The sequence below is a fragment of the Branchiostoma floridae genome, chromosome 2, assembly GCF_000003815.2.
Source record: "Branchiostoma floridae strain S238N-H82 chromosome 2, Bfl_VNyyK, whole genome shotgun sequence".
NCBI classification, from domain to species: domain Eukaryota; kingdom Metazoa; phylum Chordata; class Leptocardii; order Amphioxiformes; family Branchiostomatidae; genus Branchiostoma; species Branchiostoma floridae.
The window spans coordinates 22,938,045-22,956,390 of NC_049980.1; the positions used below are offsets into that span (position 1 = coordinate 22,938,045).

The 18,346-nt window shown below is 38.8% G+C and overlaps 1 protein-coding gene across 6 annotated transcripts in view; it reads left to right on the forward strand.

Annotated features, from left to right (window-relative positions):
- The window catches only part of LOC118409300, a 44,950-nt gene that overhangs the window by 21,053 nt on the left and 5,551 nt on the right, over positions 1–18,346 (forward strand). For all 6 annotated transcript variants that reach the window (XM_035810219.1, XM_035810220.1, XM_035810217.1 and 3 more), the window contains 16 exons: positions 4,034–4,129; positions 4,425–4,533; positions 4,871–5,047; positions 5,589–5,719; positions 6,007–6,171; positions 6,622–6,779; positions 7,037–7,172; positions 13,854–13,956; positions 14,252–14,362; positions 14,809–14,943; positions 15,294–15,371; positions 15,865–16,019; positions 16,444–16,626; positions 16,889–17,028; positions 17,662–17,800; positions 18,180–18,316. In XM_035810219.1, the coding sequence (XP_035666112.1) occupies positions 4,034–4,129; positions 4,425–4,533; positions 4,871–5,047; positions 5,589–5,719; positions 6,007–6,171; positions 6,622–6,779; positions 7,037–7,172; positions 13,854–13,956; positions 14,252–14,362; positions 14,809–14,943; positions 15,294–15,371; positions 15,865–16,019; positions 16,444–16,626; positions 16,889–17,028; positions 17,662–17,800; positions 18,180–18,316 (2,153 nt within the window). The remainder of the gene's footprint in view (positions 1–4,033; positions 4,130–4,424; positions 4,534–4,870; positions 5,048–5,588; positions 5,720–6,006; positions 6,172–6,621; positions 6,780–7,036; positions 7,173–13,853; positions 13,957–14,251; positions 14,363–14,808; positions 14,944–15,293; positions 15,372–15,864; positions 16,020–16,443; positions 16,627–16,888; positions 17,029–17,661; positions 17,801–18,179; positions 18,317–18,346) is intronic.

An 18,346-nucleotide genomic window follows, 5' to 3' on the forward strand; every position in this document is an offset into this window, starting at 1 on the left:
CGAAAATAGCTTTCTTTCTGCTCAGAACCTCTCGTTGCTATGGCAACAGGCCAAAGAAGTTTATGGTCCATTTTCCCAGATTTTGGCATGTAAAAACATGAAAATTGGTCAACTTCAGGGCACTAATACTGATCAATGCTTTAACTTAACGACAAAAGCAGAATGTGCTGATTAGAGCAATGCCTAAACTTGCATTAAATAGCAGTAAAGTCAATCTTCTGTAAAATCTATGGTTACGGGCAACCTGAATACAATACACTGTTTTCAGGTTGTCAAAAAAGTGAAATTTTGCCCAACTTTGAAGCACTGAAAGTCCGTAAGTGTAAAGATTTTTCTCTTGTAATTCACACCAAATAATAACCCACTAAAGAGCTATTAGATGAATGCTTGCAAAGTTTGGGTTCTTGTTTTGTTGCTACGCAATTGTCCTTTAAAGTGGGTCAATTTTCATGATTTCGATAATGTGTCATTATTTGCTATTTTTGCACAATCATGACTTCCAAACCAAACAAGTTCTGTTATTGAAATTTATATGGACAATAAACCAATATATTGTCTATGAAATGCATGCTTGGTAAAGTTGGGTTCTTGTTTTGTTTCTCCGTAATTGTCCTTTAAAGTCAGTCATTTTTGATGATTTTGTCAAATTTTCATTTTGTGCTATTTTTGAACTATTGTGAGTTCCATACCACACATGTTCTGTAATTCGAATTTACTTGAAAGATAAACCAAAAAAATATATTGTCTATGAAATGCATGCTTGTAAAGTCTGGGTTCTTGTTTTATTGCCACGCAATTGTCCTTTAAAGTAGGTCAATTTTCATGATTTTGATAATATGTCATTTTGTAACTTCCGAACCAAGCTTGTTCTGTTATTGGAATTTACTTGGAATATAAACCAATATGTTGTTAATCAAAGGCATGCTCGTAAAGTCTGGGTTCTTGTTTTGTTGGTACACAATTGTCTTTCAAAGTAGGCCGATTTTCATGGTTTTGTTGATATGTTATTTTTTCTATATTTGAACTATCATAGGTTCCAAATTAAAATTGTTGTGTAATTCAAATAACCAATATACTGTCTACCAAATACATGCTTGCCTTAATTTGAGTTCTTGTTTTGTTGATACACAATCGTCCTTTAACGTAGGTCAATTTTCATGATTTTGATAATATGTCAGAAGAAAAGCAGATCCTGCGAAAAGAACTCTACCACAGTCAGCTTACAGATGTGCCCTGTGTGGCAGAGACTGTCATTCTCGTATAGGACTGTTAAGCTACAGTTGACGCTGTAGGGCTCAATTAGAATTTCACCATGGTCAGTATTGGCTGAAGGAGGCCATATATATGATAATATGTCATTTTGTGCTAAATTGCACAATCATAACTTCCGAACCAAACTTGTTCTGTAACTGAAAGTTACTCGAAATATAAACTAATGTATTGTCTATCAAACGCATGGTTATGTTCAATTGGGGTTCTTGTACGCACATGGCCCGATGCGTAGGTCGTATTCTGCACTTTTTTTTTACAACAATGATACACAACACATGGTACAGTCTTCATATTTATAGAACCAATGTAACAATGTGTAACCATACTAAAGAAAAACAAACATTTGTAGGGATTCTACACAGTCATACTCGTTGTCAACGTCAGATGCATCCACTCTGAACGTCCAAACATTCTGCTAGCTTTGCAGTTAAGCACAAATATTGACTCCCGAAGACTTAACTTAAAGTGTCATCAAATTCTGTGCATCTTTACACTTACAGGACCATGTTTATGTGAACAATATACCCAACTTTTGCTATTTCTGTGTACATTTTGAGCATGGGCAGGAACTTATAGGTAACGTTACTCTTGAAGTATTGCCACTAATATGAGAGCACTTGATGTAGATGTGTCATCAATAATCGCCTCCGGTAGTCAGCATTTGTGGAAAAACCTTAAGTACCCAAGTTCCTGACCTTGCTCAAAATGGAGTACGGTCCAAAGACATTGCAGAAGTTAACCCAAACGCATGTTTTTTCTAATGTATGCTACTGTGAATAGAAAGATACACTGAGATTGGTGATATTTGTTCAAATGTAGAAACAAGTTAAGTCTTTAAAGAGTCAATATTGGGATCCAAACATAAGACTGTAGACTGCAGTCAGACGTGTACGAGTATACGTAGAGTGCGTATGTAGCTGCAGAGCTATCAGAATGTTTGGAAGTTCTGAATGGATGCATCCTACACACCCTCCCATGTTGGGCTAATCCCACGGTATCAGTGAGAAATTTGTTTATGCCACTGGATCATCCCTGAAGGAAAGGGTGACCAGTGACATTGAAGATGAGTATGACTTTGTATAGAATCCCTACAATTTTTTTTTTCTTTATGGTCATAGCATTGTTACATTGTTTCTATAAAAAAAACATAGACGGTGACATGTGTATTACAGTACCTGTATTCAACAATAAGATTTGTGGAGAAGTGTGGAATAGGATCTACTTCAGACATGTATACATACTCTGCTAGAATACAAGAACCTGATATGTGCAAACATGTGTTGATTTATTGATTTATATTCCATGTAAATTTCAATTACAGAACACATTTGGTTCGGAAGTTATGACTGTGCAAAGATGCCGGCACAAAATGACATATTAGCACAATCGTGAAAATTGACTTATATTAAAGGACAATTGTGTACCAACAAAACAAGATTATTGGTTTATATTCCAAGTAAATGTCAACTACAGAACAAGTTTAGTTTGGAAGTTCTGCTTGTGCAAAGATGTTACAAAATGACATATTATAAAAATCATGAAAATTGACCTACTTTAAAGGACAATTGCGTGGCAATAAAACAAGAACCCAGACTTTACAAGCATGCATTTCATAGACAATATATTTTTTGGTTTATAGTTCAACTAAATTCGAATTACAGAACATGTGTGGTTTGGAACTCACAATAGTTCAAAAATAGCACAAAATGAAAATTTACAAAATCATCAAAAATGACTGACTTTAAAGGACAATTACGGAGAAACAAAACAAGAACCCAACTTTTCCAAGCATGCATTTCATAGACAATATATTGGTTTATTCTCCATGTAAATTTCAATAACAGAACTTGTTTGGTTTGGAAGTCATGATTGTGCAAAGATAGCAAATAATGACACATTATCGAAATCATGAAAATTGACCCACTTTAAAGGACAATTGCGTAGCAACAAAACAAGAACCCAAACTTTGCAAGCATTCATCTAATAGCTCTTTAGTGGGTTATTATTTGGTGTGAATTGCAAGAGAAAAATCTTTACACTTACGGACTTTCAGTGCTTCAAAGTTGGGCAAAATTTCACTTTCTTGACAACCTGAAAACAGTGTATTGTATTCAGGTTGCCCGTAACCATAGATTTTACAGAAGATTGACTTTACTGCTATTTAATGCAAGTTTAGGCATTGCTCTAATCAGCACATTCTGCTTTTGTTGTTAAGTTAAAGCATTGGTCAGTATTAGTGCCCTAAAGTTGGCCAATTTTCATGTTTTTTACATACCAACATCTGGGAAAATGGACCATAAACTTCTTTGGCCTGTTGCCATAGCAACGAGAGGTTCTGAGCAGAAAGAAAGCTATTTTCGGGGGTTGTGTACCAAGTACTATCACTGTGCAAAATATGAGCCAAATCTATTTTTTGACCCCTGCCACCATTGTTTGACCCTTACAGACATTTGCTCTTAAGAATGGGATATCAAACTGTGGTCCACGGGTCATTGTCAAAGAGAGCTCAGGAAATTTCTACTTACAATGAACCTGTGAATACTGTATATCATTCTAACATTTGTCTCCACTGTCATGACCAGTGGTTACATTTTATTGTAAAAGTAGCACTTTGGTGATTCAATATTTATTCATCACATCCTGCTTACAAATCAATGAACAAACACTGGTCAAACATAACCTTCCTGGCAAACATAAGCAGTTCTCAAACATGCATCTTGAGAGCAATCATAACAATATTTTCTGCACCCCTCTGCCATAGGACCAGATCAAGTCATGGTCCTCCCCTGATATGGACAAACTCAGAGATGCGATCAAGGAAGCTGATGAGCAGGATGCCACACCCCTCATTCCCAAGGTACTTAGATGCACTTGTGTGTCAGACCATCTAACTCAATCTTTAACGAAAAACATTTCTGTGATCATCTTTCTTACACGTACCCCATGTATGCAGAGCCTACTTAGAATTCTCTTGTGTTTTCCTAACTGTATAATCACATTTTCTAATACTTCTTCCCCTTTTAAATTACTGTTTCCTATCATACAGGCTTTACGTAAAAAAAGTGTAAAAAAGTAAAGTTTATCATTTTACTTAAAGACTCTTGACAAAAGGGAGAAATATTTTAAAAGGATGGCTTTGTTGCCTTTTGCAGGCTGAACGTGTTGAGAGGAATGGAGAGTCTGTGGACAACAATGCAGACAACACCAAGGACAGGGCTGATGATCTGGAACGGCAGATGGATGCACTGAAACAGAAGATGGGTAAGGTGATAGAAATAATATCAAATCAGTCTCATAATTCCTCCAGACAACCAAAGACTGCCACATTCTAAGCATTCTAAGAAATGGTAGATTTAAAGAGATCTACTAATGCATGATCAGGTATTTCCTTTAACCTTAAAATTAAAAGTTTATTTTTACATAAGGCTGATTTGAATATCAAAACTAAAAGTATGCAGACTAACATTATCATAATGTTATTAGATTATTTGCAGTAATTCTTTGTGTGTTAAAATTCGAAATATATATATATGTTGATGATAAGCTTATTAGCCTACTGGGATATGATTGTTAGCACTGATTTCTGTGTCCTTATCAGATGAGATAAAGGCTGCCCTGGACAAAAAGACTGGAAGTGCTGATGTCATAGACCTGCAGGACCAGCTGAGAGAGGCTCGAGCAATCCTGCAGGAAATCCAGCAGCGGAAGGAGGACAACGTCAACTTCAAACCCCGCAAGGAGGCAGCAACTGAGGAGAAAACAGAAGCTGATAAATGTAAGACATCTTATCATTGACTTATTTATGATAGAGTATATAAATCATGATAATGTTTATCATGAATGCTCGTTACAGATAGAATTTTTTTTCTAATTGTCACTGTTTTACTGCTACAAACAGTCATTATCCAAAATCCATTATACAAAATAATTTTGTTTCCATAGGGATTTGTGTTTAGACAATGAAAGGGATAATATCATGTGTTTGATACATGTGCTTATCAATCATTGCATTAAGATGATGGAAGGGAAAATTGATAGTGTTGACTATCATTGTTACAGTAGTAGTAGTATCAGTACATGGCTGTTTCCAGTGGTGCTGAAACTGTGGCTGTTATTAGATGGTACTTATGTTGAATATTAACATGTAAGCTAAGATCCTGTTCTTTTTTTCATTTGATCTCCTTGACAAATGGATGCATATCAAACATACATTAACGAGCTTGTAATCTGGTACTGTGTTGCAATATGACCTGATGTAGATACCCATCTATCTCTGCCATCCATCACAAGTTATGTATTCTGACACCTTGTTCCAGTGTCCACAGATGTAGATGATTGGCTGAAGCAGAGCTCCACGGGATCTTTTGTCAAGATTGATGCAGAGCTGCGGAAGTTTACTGATGGTTTGGATGACCTTGCACAGGCTATTGACCAGGCAGAAGATAAGGTCAGTGTGCTGCTAACCCGGCCTACAAACTTTGACCTATGACACATATGTTAATAGTAATACCAAGCCTTTTTAGACACAGTGTTTAAGCTTAAAACGTTGTCAAAAGTTTCATGGATCAGCTATCAATGTAAAAAGTCAATACTGCACAGCTGGTTTGACAATTTGAAAGGACAAACTGGGTGATTGAGGCATCCAGTTAAAAATTGGAAATTAAAACCATTTGTTATATACATGTTTATGTCATCCATAATTAAGATGATTTTAAAGTTTGTATTGTCTTGCAGACCAAGCAAGCCAATGATCTGAACCGTGCCAATGCAGACCGTCCTGACAAGAACCTGATGAATGATGTGGATGTTAAGCACAATGAGCTGAAGGATGCCATTAACGATGCCAAGGCCACCCGCGATGAGGCCAAGACTGTTCATGACATGGGAAGGTCTCTTCAGGTGATCTAATGGTTCTTTGTTCACACTATTGTGAAAGAATAAACCAACCAGGCCATCCTATGTAGTCCTCTAAAAAGAACCCAGGTATTGTCCAACACGATGTCAGTACTATGATTCAGAATACTTGAGGAATTAGCATAGTTTTCATTCTCTTCTTGCTTTTATCCTCCCAACCCAACCCTTTGGGTATATTATCTCAAAAGAAACAAAATTGAATCACAAATTGCCAATTCCTAGGTGTTGTTTGTTTTTTCTCAACTCTAGTGAATATACAATTATATGTAGTATATAGGTGTTCAGGCAGCTTGCAGTCAAGATTTTTAATGTATTTGGCTTGAACAATACAGTTATGAACTTGACATGGGCTGCATCTTGCTTTTGACTCTGGGTATTGATAAAACTTTGCAAGATCATGTTCATAACACTTATCTTCTTGGTTTTGTTTTCCAGCAAGCCCTAGAGAACAAGAATGTGCAGCTGACAGCTGCTAAAATTGCCATCCAGAACAAAGTAAATGAACTTGGAGATATCCCAGCACTGGAAGCCAAGGTCAAGGAGGCTGAGGAGCATGCTGAGACTCTGGAGGAAAGAGCCAAGAACATGGAACAGTTAGTGCATCTCCTCACTTTCATCTGTAAAATTGGTTAAGCTGCACCCATCCTACCATCCCAGGACAGTAATTTACTTGTGGGGACAAAAATACTCACCTTTTCCATCCCTAAAAGGGACAAAAATTTTAGTTTCTTGAAAAGAAAATACATTTGTATACAAATTTACAGTATCTAACATTTCAAACTATTTGGTGAGATCATAGATAATTTGATACGTTTTTGACCACTAACTTTCTTCGTTTGTTTTCTTGTAGACTGAAGTCCAGTGGTGGTGAGGCCTCCAAGAAGGCTGTGGAAGTGATTGACGCCTACACAAGTGTGGCCAATAAAATCAACGATGCCGAAGCTGCGGCAAATGATGCCAGGAGGGCAGCAAATGATGCCAAAACTGTAAGCTGTGGTTCTAAGTTTTGATTTTAAAGGTGCTGAGGACTAATGTTAAGTGTGTTGCCTCCCTAAAAGAAATCAAACTCAACAAGACATAAGATTAGAACATTACACAATTTAGAACACTAGTCACATGTTGATAGTCATTGTTTTTATCATTTGTATCTTATATTTGAGGTTAATTTATTATATTTCAGCCATACCATAGGTATGGTGAAATATATTGTTATATTGCAATCCATACATAGTATGGGATTGCAATATATTGCTTTTCCTGTGTTTCTTCTTCTTCTCCTGTCAAATCTTCAAATGGATTCAACTTTTTTATTTTTTGACCAAATGAGCTGAAATATGGCGTAGGCATAAAGTTGGCAAATACCCCCAGGTGTTTTTTTCACTTTCTTGATAGAGGCCTTAGAATTTATGATATTTAGGGTTTTTGGTCATTTTTAGACAAAATATGTATATTTTGGGCCCCTGTGCCCTGGTATTACAAGCTAATGACCTGACATTTGGTACAGAGGTGCATTAAACATATGAGCACAGAAAACCATCAACACTTTCTTCATAGATTGCTTAAAAAATGAGTTATTTTAGGGCTTTTGGCCATTTTTGACTAAAAATGTATATTTTTGGCTCCTATGCCTTTGTATCAAAACCAAATGACCTGAAATTTGGTACATAGGTGCGTTTGACATATGACCACAGAACCCCATCAACGCTTTATTCATTGTCTACTCCAAAAATGAGTTATTTTAGGGTTTTTGGCCATTTTTGACAAAAACTGTATATTTTTGGCTCCTATACCCTTGTATGAAAACCTAATGACCTGAAATTTGGTACAGAGGTGCATTGAACATATGCTCACAGGACCCCATTGACACTTTCTTCATAGATGACTTCAAAAATTAGTTATTTGGGGGTTTTCAGCCATTTTTGACTAAAAATGTATATTTTTGGCTTCTTTGCCCTTGTATGTAAACCAAATCACCTGAAATTTGGTAGAAAGGTAAATTGGACATATGACAACAGGACCCCATCAACACTTTCTTCATAGAGCACTTATAAAATGAGTTATTTTGAGATTTTTAGGCATTTTTAACTAAAAATGTATATTTTTGGCTCCTATGCCCTTATATTGAAACCAAATGACCTAAAATTCGGTATGAAGGTGTGTAGGACAAGTGCCCACAGTACTTCATTTTCCCATTGAGCAAGCATTACTTCAAATTGTTGAATTTGGGGCCTTTTTCAAGGATGAAGATGGATTGCAATATGCTGTATTTGCTCCTAAGCAAATGTCGGCCTTTCTAGTATTCGTAATGTTTCTTTCTCCTGTCAAATCTTCAGAACACGGTATCTCCGTTGTTCCTCAACCGAATGACTTGAAATTTGGCACAAGGGTAGAGTGGGCCAATACCCTCGGGCGTTTTTTTCATTTTTTCCATATCTGTCTCTTAAATGATTTTATTAAGGTTTTTTGGTCATCTTAAGACCAAAACTGTATATTTGGGCCCCCTGTACCCTGGTATTATAACCGAATGAGCTGAAATTTGGCACAGATGTGCCTTGATAAGTCCCCCATATAGATTCAATATCAGTTTTGGTGTACAGTACAACAAAATGCTTATTTTTGCGATTTTTTGACCAATTTTTGACCAAAAAAGGACACTTTTGGCCCCTGTACCCTGGTATTACAACCGAATGAGCTGAAATTTGACAGAGATGTGCCTTGATAATGCCCCCATATAAATTCAATAACACTTTTGGTGTACAGTACAACAAAATGCTTATTTTTGCGATTTGTTTACCAATTTTTGACCAAAAAAGGACACTTTTGGCTCCTGTACCTTGGTATTGCAACCGAATGAGCTGAAATTTGACAGAGATGTGCCTTGATAATGCCCCCATATAAATTTAAGAACACTTTTGGTGTACAGTACAACAAAATGCTTATTTTTGCGATTTTTTGACCAATTTTGACCAAAAAAGGACACTTTTGGCTCCTGTACCTTGGTATTGCAACCGAATGAGCTGAAATTTGACACAGATGTGCCTTGATAATCCCTTCATATAAATTCAATAACACTTTTGGTGTACAGTGCAACAAAATGCTTATTTTTGCGATTTTTGGCCAATTTTTGACCAAAAAAGGACACTTTTGGCTCCTGTACCCTGGTATTACAATTAAATGACCTGAAATTTGGTTTAGATAGGCATTAGATACTTGGTAACAAGATTCAAGTAAAATTTTTGACATAAACAACTTTAAAATGATTAATTTTGGCACTTTTCTGAGGGGAAATTTGTTTTCTTTGGCCTCCTGACGTGACCTTCCGTGACCCCGCACAGAGCCACACCTGTGCGCGTCAGCCGGAGAGTTAATTGAATCAAAGACCTAGCCAATCAGCGAAGAGGAGGCCAAAGGCTAATTAATATTCATAAGCGGGGCCTCATGATCCCGTATATAGCAGTGTTCCCGCCAGGGGGAGCAAAGCCCGCCTAAGGCTCTCGCATTTTAGACTATTCAGAATGCTTTATATTGTATCAGTTCTTAGGGGCATATCTATGATAATCGCAGCAGTCACTTAACTTCTCTTCAGGAGTTTAGCGTAACACTGTTTCAGGTCAAACCGTCAAAGGCAACTAAAAACAAACTGTAACGTTACTGAGTTCAACAGTACTTATAACTTGTTATCCGAAGTTGAAACGCTAGCGATGGTATTTTCGCTGCGCTGTTAGCTCCGTGCGACTGTTGTTGACGGTCTTATAACGGTATATTTTGCACCCCTGTACCCTGGTATGAGTAACATTTGGTATAGATAGGCATAATATAGTTGGTAAAATGATCCAAGTAAAATTTTTGGCATAAAGTACTGTAAAAGGCTTAATTACAGCACTTTTTTAGGGGAAATTGGTTTTCTTTCGTTCTCCATGCCGTGACCTTTCGGACGTTCACCCCACAGAGCCGACATCTGCACCTGCGTCTAGCCGGCAGGAAGAGTTAATTCAATTAATGGTTCAGCCAATCAGCGAAGAGGAAAGCGAAGGCTAATTAATATTCATAAGCGGGACCACACAATACGTTAACTTGAAGACTCAGGCCGTACAGACTTCTCGCCAGGATTTTTTCAAAGCGTCGGACAGGGGTCCGGGGGCCGCCGAATGTCCCTGGCGGGGTCCAGGGGCAGGGCCACTGTGGGGGGGACCCAGGTGGGCGAAGCCCCCCCCGGAAGCTCTTGCATTTTAGGCTATTGAGAAGGCTTCTTTTATCAGTTTTTTTAGGGCCATATCTACGATAATCGTAGCAGTCACTTACTTCTCTTCAGCAGTTTGACTTTAAAATATTTCGGGTCAAAGCTTCAAAGACAACTAAAACCTCATAAACAACAAACTTTACTTAGCTCAACAGTATACAAAAATATTGTACGGGTTGCCATCCTTAGTTGAAGCGCTTATTTATAGCGCTAGTATCTTCGCTGCGCCGTTAGCCGCCGTGCGACTTTTGTTGACGGTCTGATATCCCTACGTCGCCGCCTCGCTGATATTCCCACGGACATGTTTCAAAAAAAATACCCAGCAAAAAACGCTGTTCTGCGTCAAATTCTATTCTATAAAACTCAGTGTTACAGTCTAAATATTTTGTAGAAGCACCGCTGTAGGAAAGAAGGTCCAAGCAATGTAAAACATCACGTAGCATTAAGTTCGCTGTCAACTGGCACACAGCACATGACTGTTTGAAACTCTAAGTCTAATCAACAGCCGTGTTTGATTGATAGCCGGCGGTCCTATGATGAAGTCGGCGAAAGGTGCGTTAGTTAGAAAATCTGCGTTTAGTTTTGATACGTTTAGTTTAAGTTAGACAGTGGCGAGAATGATTATTTTCTCATCAATATTTCTCTTCAGAATTATTTGAACTTAATTGTACATCTAAACAATTGGCTTACCTGTGCAATGTTTATATGATTAATGATCAGTGTACTGAAATCATGTGTAACGTATGGCTCCTAGTCAATAGATCAGCATTTTCTCTATAGTGACCACCTGTCTATAGTGGCCACATTTCCTAGTGCTGTTGTTGTTTGGCATAAACTTTGAACATTTAAATTGTAAGTAACTTTAAACTGCCAGAGTTTCAGCCCAATAAAACACTCTCAGCGCCAGGGTATGAACAGACTGACCAGACAGACGAAAATAAATCCTCGAACAAGGTTCAATCGTATCTTCCGGGTCTGGCAGGAAGTTGTTAAACTAAAATAAGAATAGGCTCGATGGTTGATTGCATACAAAGTAAAACAGTTTAACAGTTTTACAGCTTGAAGAAAACAAACGCCCCTACAGTACCTGCACCTGCTTGATAATTACCTTCGCCAAGAAGGTCATGTTATGGTTAGAAAATTTTTTTGTGTCCCAGTATATAGGTCAATCTCAAATAACTTTGGTAGCTGAGGATGGAATGTCGCGATATTTGGTATTTGAGTTGCGGTTGCGTATAGCAAGGTTTTGTACGAAAATGGTACTGTTGGCGCTTTCTGTCGTGAGTGCAGCGGGGTGAGTGTGTGTGTGTGTGTATCTGCGTACAAGATAACTTTTGACGCTGTGGATCGTTTTGCATTATATTTGGTAATTATTTAGGGGTTTGGAAAACGACGGTCAAGTTCGATAATGGGCATCCTGGCGACAAGTTGTGGTACTGCAGCGGACCGTCGAAGTTGGCGTTATAGTCATCCTGAAGTGGCAGGTTGAGGATTTTTGGCTAGTGGATACGTCTTTGGGTAGGGAGTAAATCGTGTAAGTTTGGGCCCCCTGGCGGCTTGTTTTGAACTGCAGTGGGCGATTTTGTTGTTATCTTTGAAAGAGAGTAAATCAAGCAGTGGTTGGTGGATTTGCATTATTTTTGGTAAGTACATACCTTAGGTAATGATTAAAATCCTGAAATGTATTGTATGCAAATCAGGGCTTAATTTACATGATAATTAGAAGAATGTGTAAATCCTTCAATTGACCTCTTTTCTGGACAGTCAGTGCTCAGTGTTTAAATACATCTGTGGTGCAGATTTGTGTTGTTCATGACATATTTGTGTCATCAAAACATAGATGTTATTGTTGCTAACACATTGTTTATTAGTTCTCACTTTGCAAGTTCCATGTTGTTTGTTTGTGCACTATGGGAAAGGGGTTTCTCCATTTTGATGTCAAGGGGTGTTTTTCCGGGCCTTAGGCCACACCGATTTAATTTCTTGGTTCACGGATTCGCTCGCTCCTATTTTTTGGAAAAAAAAATAAAAATAAAAATTACTACTCAGCAAATTTTCACCATTAATGAAACCATTCACCAACTTTCTGGTGTAGCAAATTGGCCTTTATATAATAAGCTCCTTAAAGTGTGGGTACAGGTGCTGTTACTGTACAAAAATAGTGTTTTTGTACTTTTTTCAAGCTGAAAACTTTTTTTCTTTATGTTTTGGATTAGCCATTACCTTTACCCCAACCATTTTACAATTTTTATTTTTATTTTTATTTCGCCCTATCGCTCCATATTTTTTATGAAAAAATCCGTGAACCAAGAAATTAAATTGGTATGGCCTTATATTGGTGATGCTTACATGTATGTGGCAGGGAAAAGTGGAAGCTTGGTGGTTTGTGGCCTTTTCATTACCTTTGCCAAGAAGATTAAACTTTTGGTTAAGGCTGAAGCCATAGTGTTAGGTGAGTCTTTATGTAGGTCAACAGTATAACTGGAGAACTGATTGATGGATCTTCATGATACTTGGTATTGAGTAGCGGTCGCAGAAACAAAGGTTGAGTTTGAAAATGGTTAGCCCGGTATCTTTCGTGGGTACTGCAGCGGGCTCAGTGTGTGAGTGCGTGTGTGTGTGTGCGGATAACATAACTTGAGAAGCTATAAAACCTTTAAGTCATTGATAAAGGCATTCTCCATAACGAACCTTGAATGTTTGGCGAAGGTATGTGTTTCGTGGAACTCTAGTTATTAAATCGTATGCCCTACTTGAATAAAAAAAGTTCATTGCAATAATAAATGTACCCACATCACAAGGAGCTTATACTTTTTTAAACTTACACCTAGTTATCGTACTGAAAATTGTTAATGACATTACATGAAGTCATTCAACAATTTTCAGTCATGATGAAAATTTTCTGAATGGAAGGTGTGATTATTGTCATTTTCTGAAAAATAGAAGCAAGCTCTGTTTTTACCTGGAGTCAATTCACAATACCAGTCCACTTTGGGGGATAATGTATTGTTAAGAGGATGTTCCATTTTTGCGCAGGGGTGATTTGGAACAGTCCAATGTTGCGTGGGAAGGGGTATGGCTGAAATATGCTGTATTTGCTCTTAAGCAAATGTCGGCCTTTCTAGTTATTTATTATGTTTGGTTATAAGTTGTGATGGAGGCTCCATGGTGCTGAAATGCCTTCATTTCGCGTCATGTTTCTAAAGTGGTACAATGTCCGTTTACCTGCTGTATGTTTTGAAGATTTTATACTGAGAATTGATTATCTAATGTTCTTATAGCTATTTCAAGGCGCATGGGGATGTTTGCTTCAATTTGGGTTCTGTGCAAATATATGATTTTCCCGTTTATGTTTTTTTAGAATATTTAAAGGAAGTATTTTAAGGATGTTTCTACTGTTCTGCAGCTATTAAATTACTTCTTTCAGATTGTTGATGATGGGAACTTTGTGGTTGAGGCACGGAATTCCAAACGGAGGAGTGAAGACAAACAGAATCAAGCAACGGATCAGAAGAACAAGGTCGACAATGGTAAGGAATCCCAGCAATTGTTGGTGGTTCAGGCTTTCAGAACACTTGTTTTCCAACTCAAGAGTTACTATCTATCGCAAGGCAGTGTAAAAATGCAATAGTAAGAGCAACTTCTTCTTCACTAAAGGATAGGATTCAAATTTGGTTATGTGCTTGTTTGTTTTGTGATAGTTTATCCATATAGGTTTTGAAAGCAGCTGTCGTCTTTCTTTAGTTGAGAAGTCAGGTCATAAGCAGTTCAATATAATATGCGAGTGTTTGCCTGCAAGTCTAAGTTTTGTTTTATCTGTGTCAGAACTGAAGCCCAGACTGGAGGCTGGTCGCCAGGCTACAGAAGCCATTCAGAACGGGCTGAACAGTGGCAGGACTCTGCTCGCCGACATCACTAGGCAACTCGACAACCTGGGTAAGAGTCATCATCCTTCCTTTTTATTCAGTTGAAATTTACTGCTTTTAATTCATGAATACTGGTTTACCATTCAAAGAATTTCGTGATCATTATTATTAATAGCAACACTGGCTTTTGCATGTAATTTTGTATATGATGTCACCATTATATGGATCAGCTCTGTGGATCTAGAGGGCAGGGTTTATGTACCATGTAAGGGGTTGCATTCAACATTTTGAATGGTGGTGTAAAGTCCATGGCTGTATGGCTATGTATGGAAGTTTCTGGCGTTAGCATCAGTTGTCAAACACACTTATCTAAAAGGTAGTGGTTGGTCAGTGTGCTGACTGATGACTGATGTGATGCTTGCTACTAGTCTACAGTACGGTCATATTTTCACAGCTTTTTTTGTAGCTAGTAGATAGAAGTTTTGTTGATATATCTCTACCTCTCTGTATCTTCAGAACTTACAGAATCAGTGGATCGGGCAAAGATGGAGAAAGCAGCAAACCGAGCCACACGGACAGATAGCACAGTGAATGACATCATCTCGGGCAAGTACGCCGAGGACAACAACATGCGTGGGAACCTGAAGAGTGGTGAGTGCCAAGTCTCTTCTGTGATGGGAACCAGAATCATGTTCAACTTGGCTTTGAATTGTGTGAAGAACCAGTTTTGGGTTTGATGTGACTCATGGTAGTATGTACACCACAGTTTCAACACCTAGCTAGACCATTACACTGGTCTTGTATATTTACTTACCATATAAAACGTTAATTGTATGTCCTAATTCTTATCTATACCTCTTCAGTCCTCCAACTGTGTGAAAGAAACACAAGCTGCAGCAAACTCACAGTGCTCATGTTGAGTAGATTCAACTGAGGCATTCATTTTACATGTAGGATGTTCCTTTGAACATGATTGTAATCTACATTATTGTTTGCTGCAGTGCAAGAGATGGAGAACTCTGTCGGAGTCAGCAGTGGTGGAGGGGGAACAGGCGACCTCAGCGGTGTCAGGGCCAACTGTGAGATTCAACTCATATTTTTCTATGCAATTTTAGCAGACTATGTGTTGCACTTTCAACTCTAAAATCAAAGAATTAGGCCTGTTACTTGAAGTACATGGCTCACCACCTGACTTGCAATGCATTACTATACAAATTCACCAGCCATTAGATGACATAAGACATAAGATTAAATTTGTTTTTCCTGATCTTAGCTATTTGAAATGTGACCTCTGTCTTTTATTCACAACAACCTTCACCCATGGACCCTGTTCAGACAAGGATTTGTGAATCAGAATTCACCCGGGCACAAGATTGATCCAATTTGATCCATCTCCTGATGTGGATTTGCCAGGTTGGGATTAACATCCCTTGGAGCCAGATTCAACGGTTCATACCAGGGTTTGCAAATCAGTATCAAGCCCATGCCTAGGTAAATGGGGTCTAAAAGGATAGTTAAATCATCCTGCTCATCTACAACTGGTACTGAACACCCTCCCACTTTTCTGCCCAGTGAACACGGTCAGGGCCAGTCTCCAGCAGGTGACCAGCCTGCGGGCCGAGCTGAGCGCCAGGTTCACATCCATCAGCAGCTCCTTCAACCAGGTGACTGGGAACCTCCGGGCCATCCAGGAGATGGTCAGGAAGGCCAGGGCACAGGTCAACGAGGTCAGAGCCAGTCTACTCTATTTCCAGCACAAAATCATGATGTTCCAGTATCTGACGTGTCTAAATTTTCACAGATTTCTTCAGGAACTGACACATTTCCAACACTTAAACTTGAAGACTGTCACAATAGAGGGTCAAAGCATAGTTTGTTTAGGGATAACTTTTGGCATGAACGGTGGTACAAAATGTCAAGGAAAAATGAAAATACAATGCGTCACAAGAGCAGTTTATGACATACGTGACACATTGTTCATCTATTCAGCCTAGTGGCACATAGGACAGTAAGCTTTTTTGCTTCATGTATTGTAGGTTTTAACTTTTGTGTTGAAAAAAAAAACCTACCAGTTTCTATTGTCTATTTCAATATCAGTTGCATACATGTAAGTCATGAGGTAAAGAGATAAAATGTTTTTTGACCTTTCAGATTGGGATCCCGATGAACTTTGGCAGGCGGTCAAGTGGTGCTGGAGGCGGAACCACTGTACAGCTCAACCAGCCCGCTATTCTTCAGCGATTGGCCAACCACAAGAACTACTTCACAATGTCCATGGAGATCAAACCTACACAACAAGATGGAACTATCCTCTTCCTGGGAGACCCTACAAATGTATTTTGAACACTTACTTTGCATGGTTATAATCATTGAATGTGCAATGCAAGTTTTAAAAGATTTGTCCAAAAAAAAAAGAAAAAAAAAAAGAGAGATGCGCCATGTTATTGTCATAAATAGGTTTCTTGTCAGTGAGTAGAAATCTAATGCAACTCAAATTACTAGGCAAATCAATCTGTTTTGAAAATCTGTTACTCAGTCTTCTTCATCTCATTTGTTGAAGATAGTCTTTCAATATGTGATTTTGTGTTTAAAAAAGGCAAATGGAGGATTCTTTGCCCTGGAACTGATTGACGGCAGGGTTCGTGCCTCCACCAAACTCAGCAGTGCCAGCCCATTCTCTGTCGCCTCGAGGGGCCAGGTAGCCATGAACAGATGGAGCTGGATCAATGTAGAAAGGTCAGGTCACATTTGATCTTAAGGTGAAATGTATCAATCTCTAAGCAGATCTTGGGATTGGAAAATCTAACAGCCTGGATCCAACAACTGTCTGTAAGTGTTGGCTCAGAGCATAAGAGGCTCAGGGCAGCCAGGAAATGTTACCATTTACACTCTACATGCCCTTGGTATTGAATGGGTCTCACTAGCCCTGTCCTTGGTATTGAATGGGTCTCACTAGCCCTGTCCTTGGTACTGAATGGGTCTCATTATACCTGTCCTTGGCACCAAATGGCTCTCACTATCCCTGTCCTTGGTACTGAATGGGTCTCACTATACCTGTCCTTGGTACTGTATGGGTCTCACTATACCTGTCCTTGGTACTGTATGGGTCTCACTATACCTGTCCTTGGTACCAAATGGGTCTCACTATCCCTGTCCTTTGTATCAAATGGGTCTCACTATACCTGTCCTTGGTACCAAATGGGTCTCACTATCCCTGTCCTTGGTACTGAATGGGTCTCACTATTCCTGTCCTTGGTACTGTATGGTCTCACTATACCTGTCCTTGGTACCAAATGGGTCTCACTATCCCTGTCCTTGGTACTGATGCTGCCTGTACTAACTGTGCCTGTGCTGTTGTTGAACCATCAGGGTTGCTAACCGCATGGAGGTGACCGTGTCAGCAGACAGGGAGGAGACAACAGGCGGAACAGATGGCTCCAACTTCATCCTGTTGGACCTACCCGCAGGCTCAGGGCTGTATATGGGAGGGGTCCCCGCTGGATCCAATGTGAGTAAAGTTGTTCCTCTACTAGCGTTCTGCTGCCTACCCCGATGCCTGGGACCCCAGCAGCTGTATAATAAAATACTGGATACTACTGCTGCTGCTTTGAATGAATTCTTCTTTGATGTCAACACAATATCAATTGTGATTATAGTCACAATTTTAATTAGAATTATGACTACAATTGCAGATGCTTTGCTAAAATGGCTTCTGTATGATAGCAGATACAATTGCAGATGCTTTACTAAAATGGCTTCTGTATGATAGCAGCTACCTTGTACTTATCAAAGCTTGTGTTATCTGAGGTAAATATCCCAACAACTTTCACATCACAAGTTGTACTTGAGTTTTGAATCCTTTTCTGATTTGCATCTCATTTTTCTAGCTCCATGCAAGTCTGCGGGGAAATGGATTTTCAGGCAACATTGATGAGCTGAAATTTGGAGAAACTCCGTTAAGTCTTTGGAACTTCCAGGCAGCTGCTGGCATGTTGTCCCCTGGGACTCCTCCTGACAAGGAAAGGTGAGGTTTGCACAGTAAAGATTTGGTATC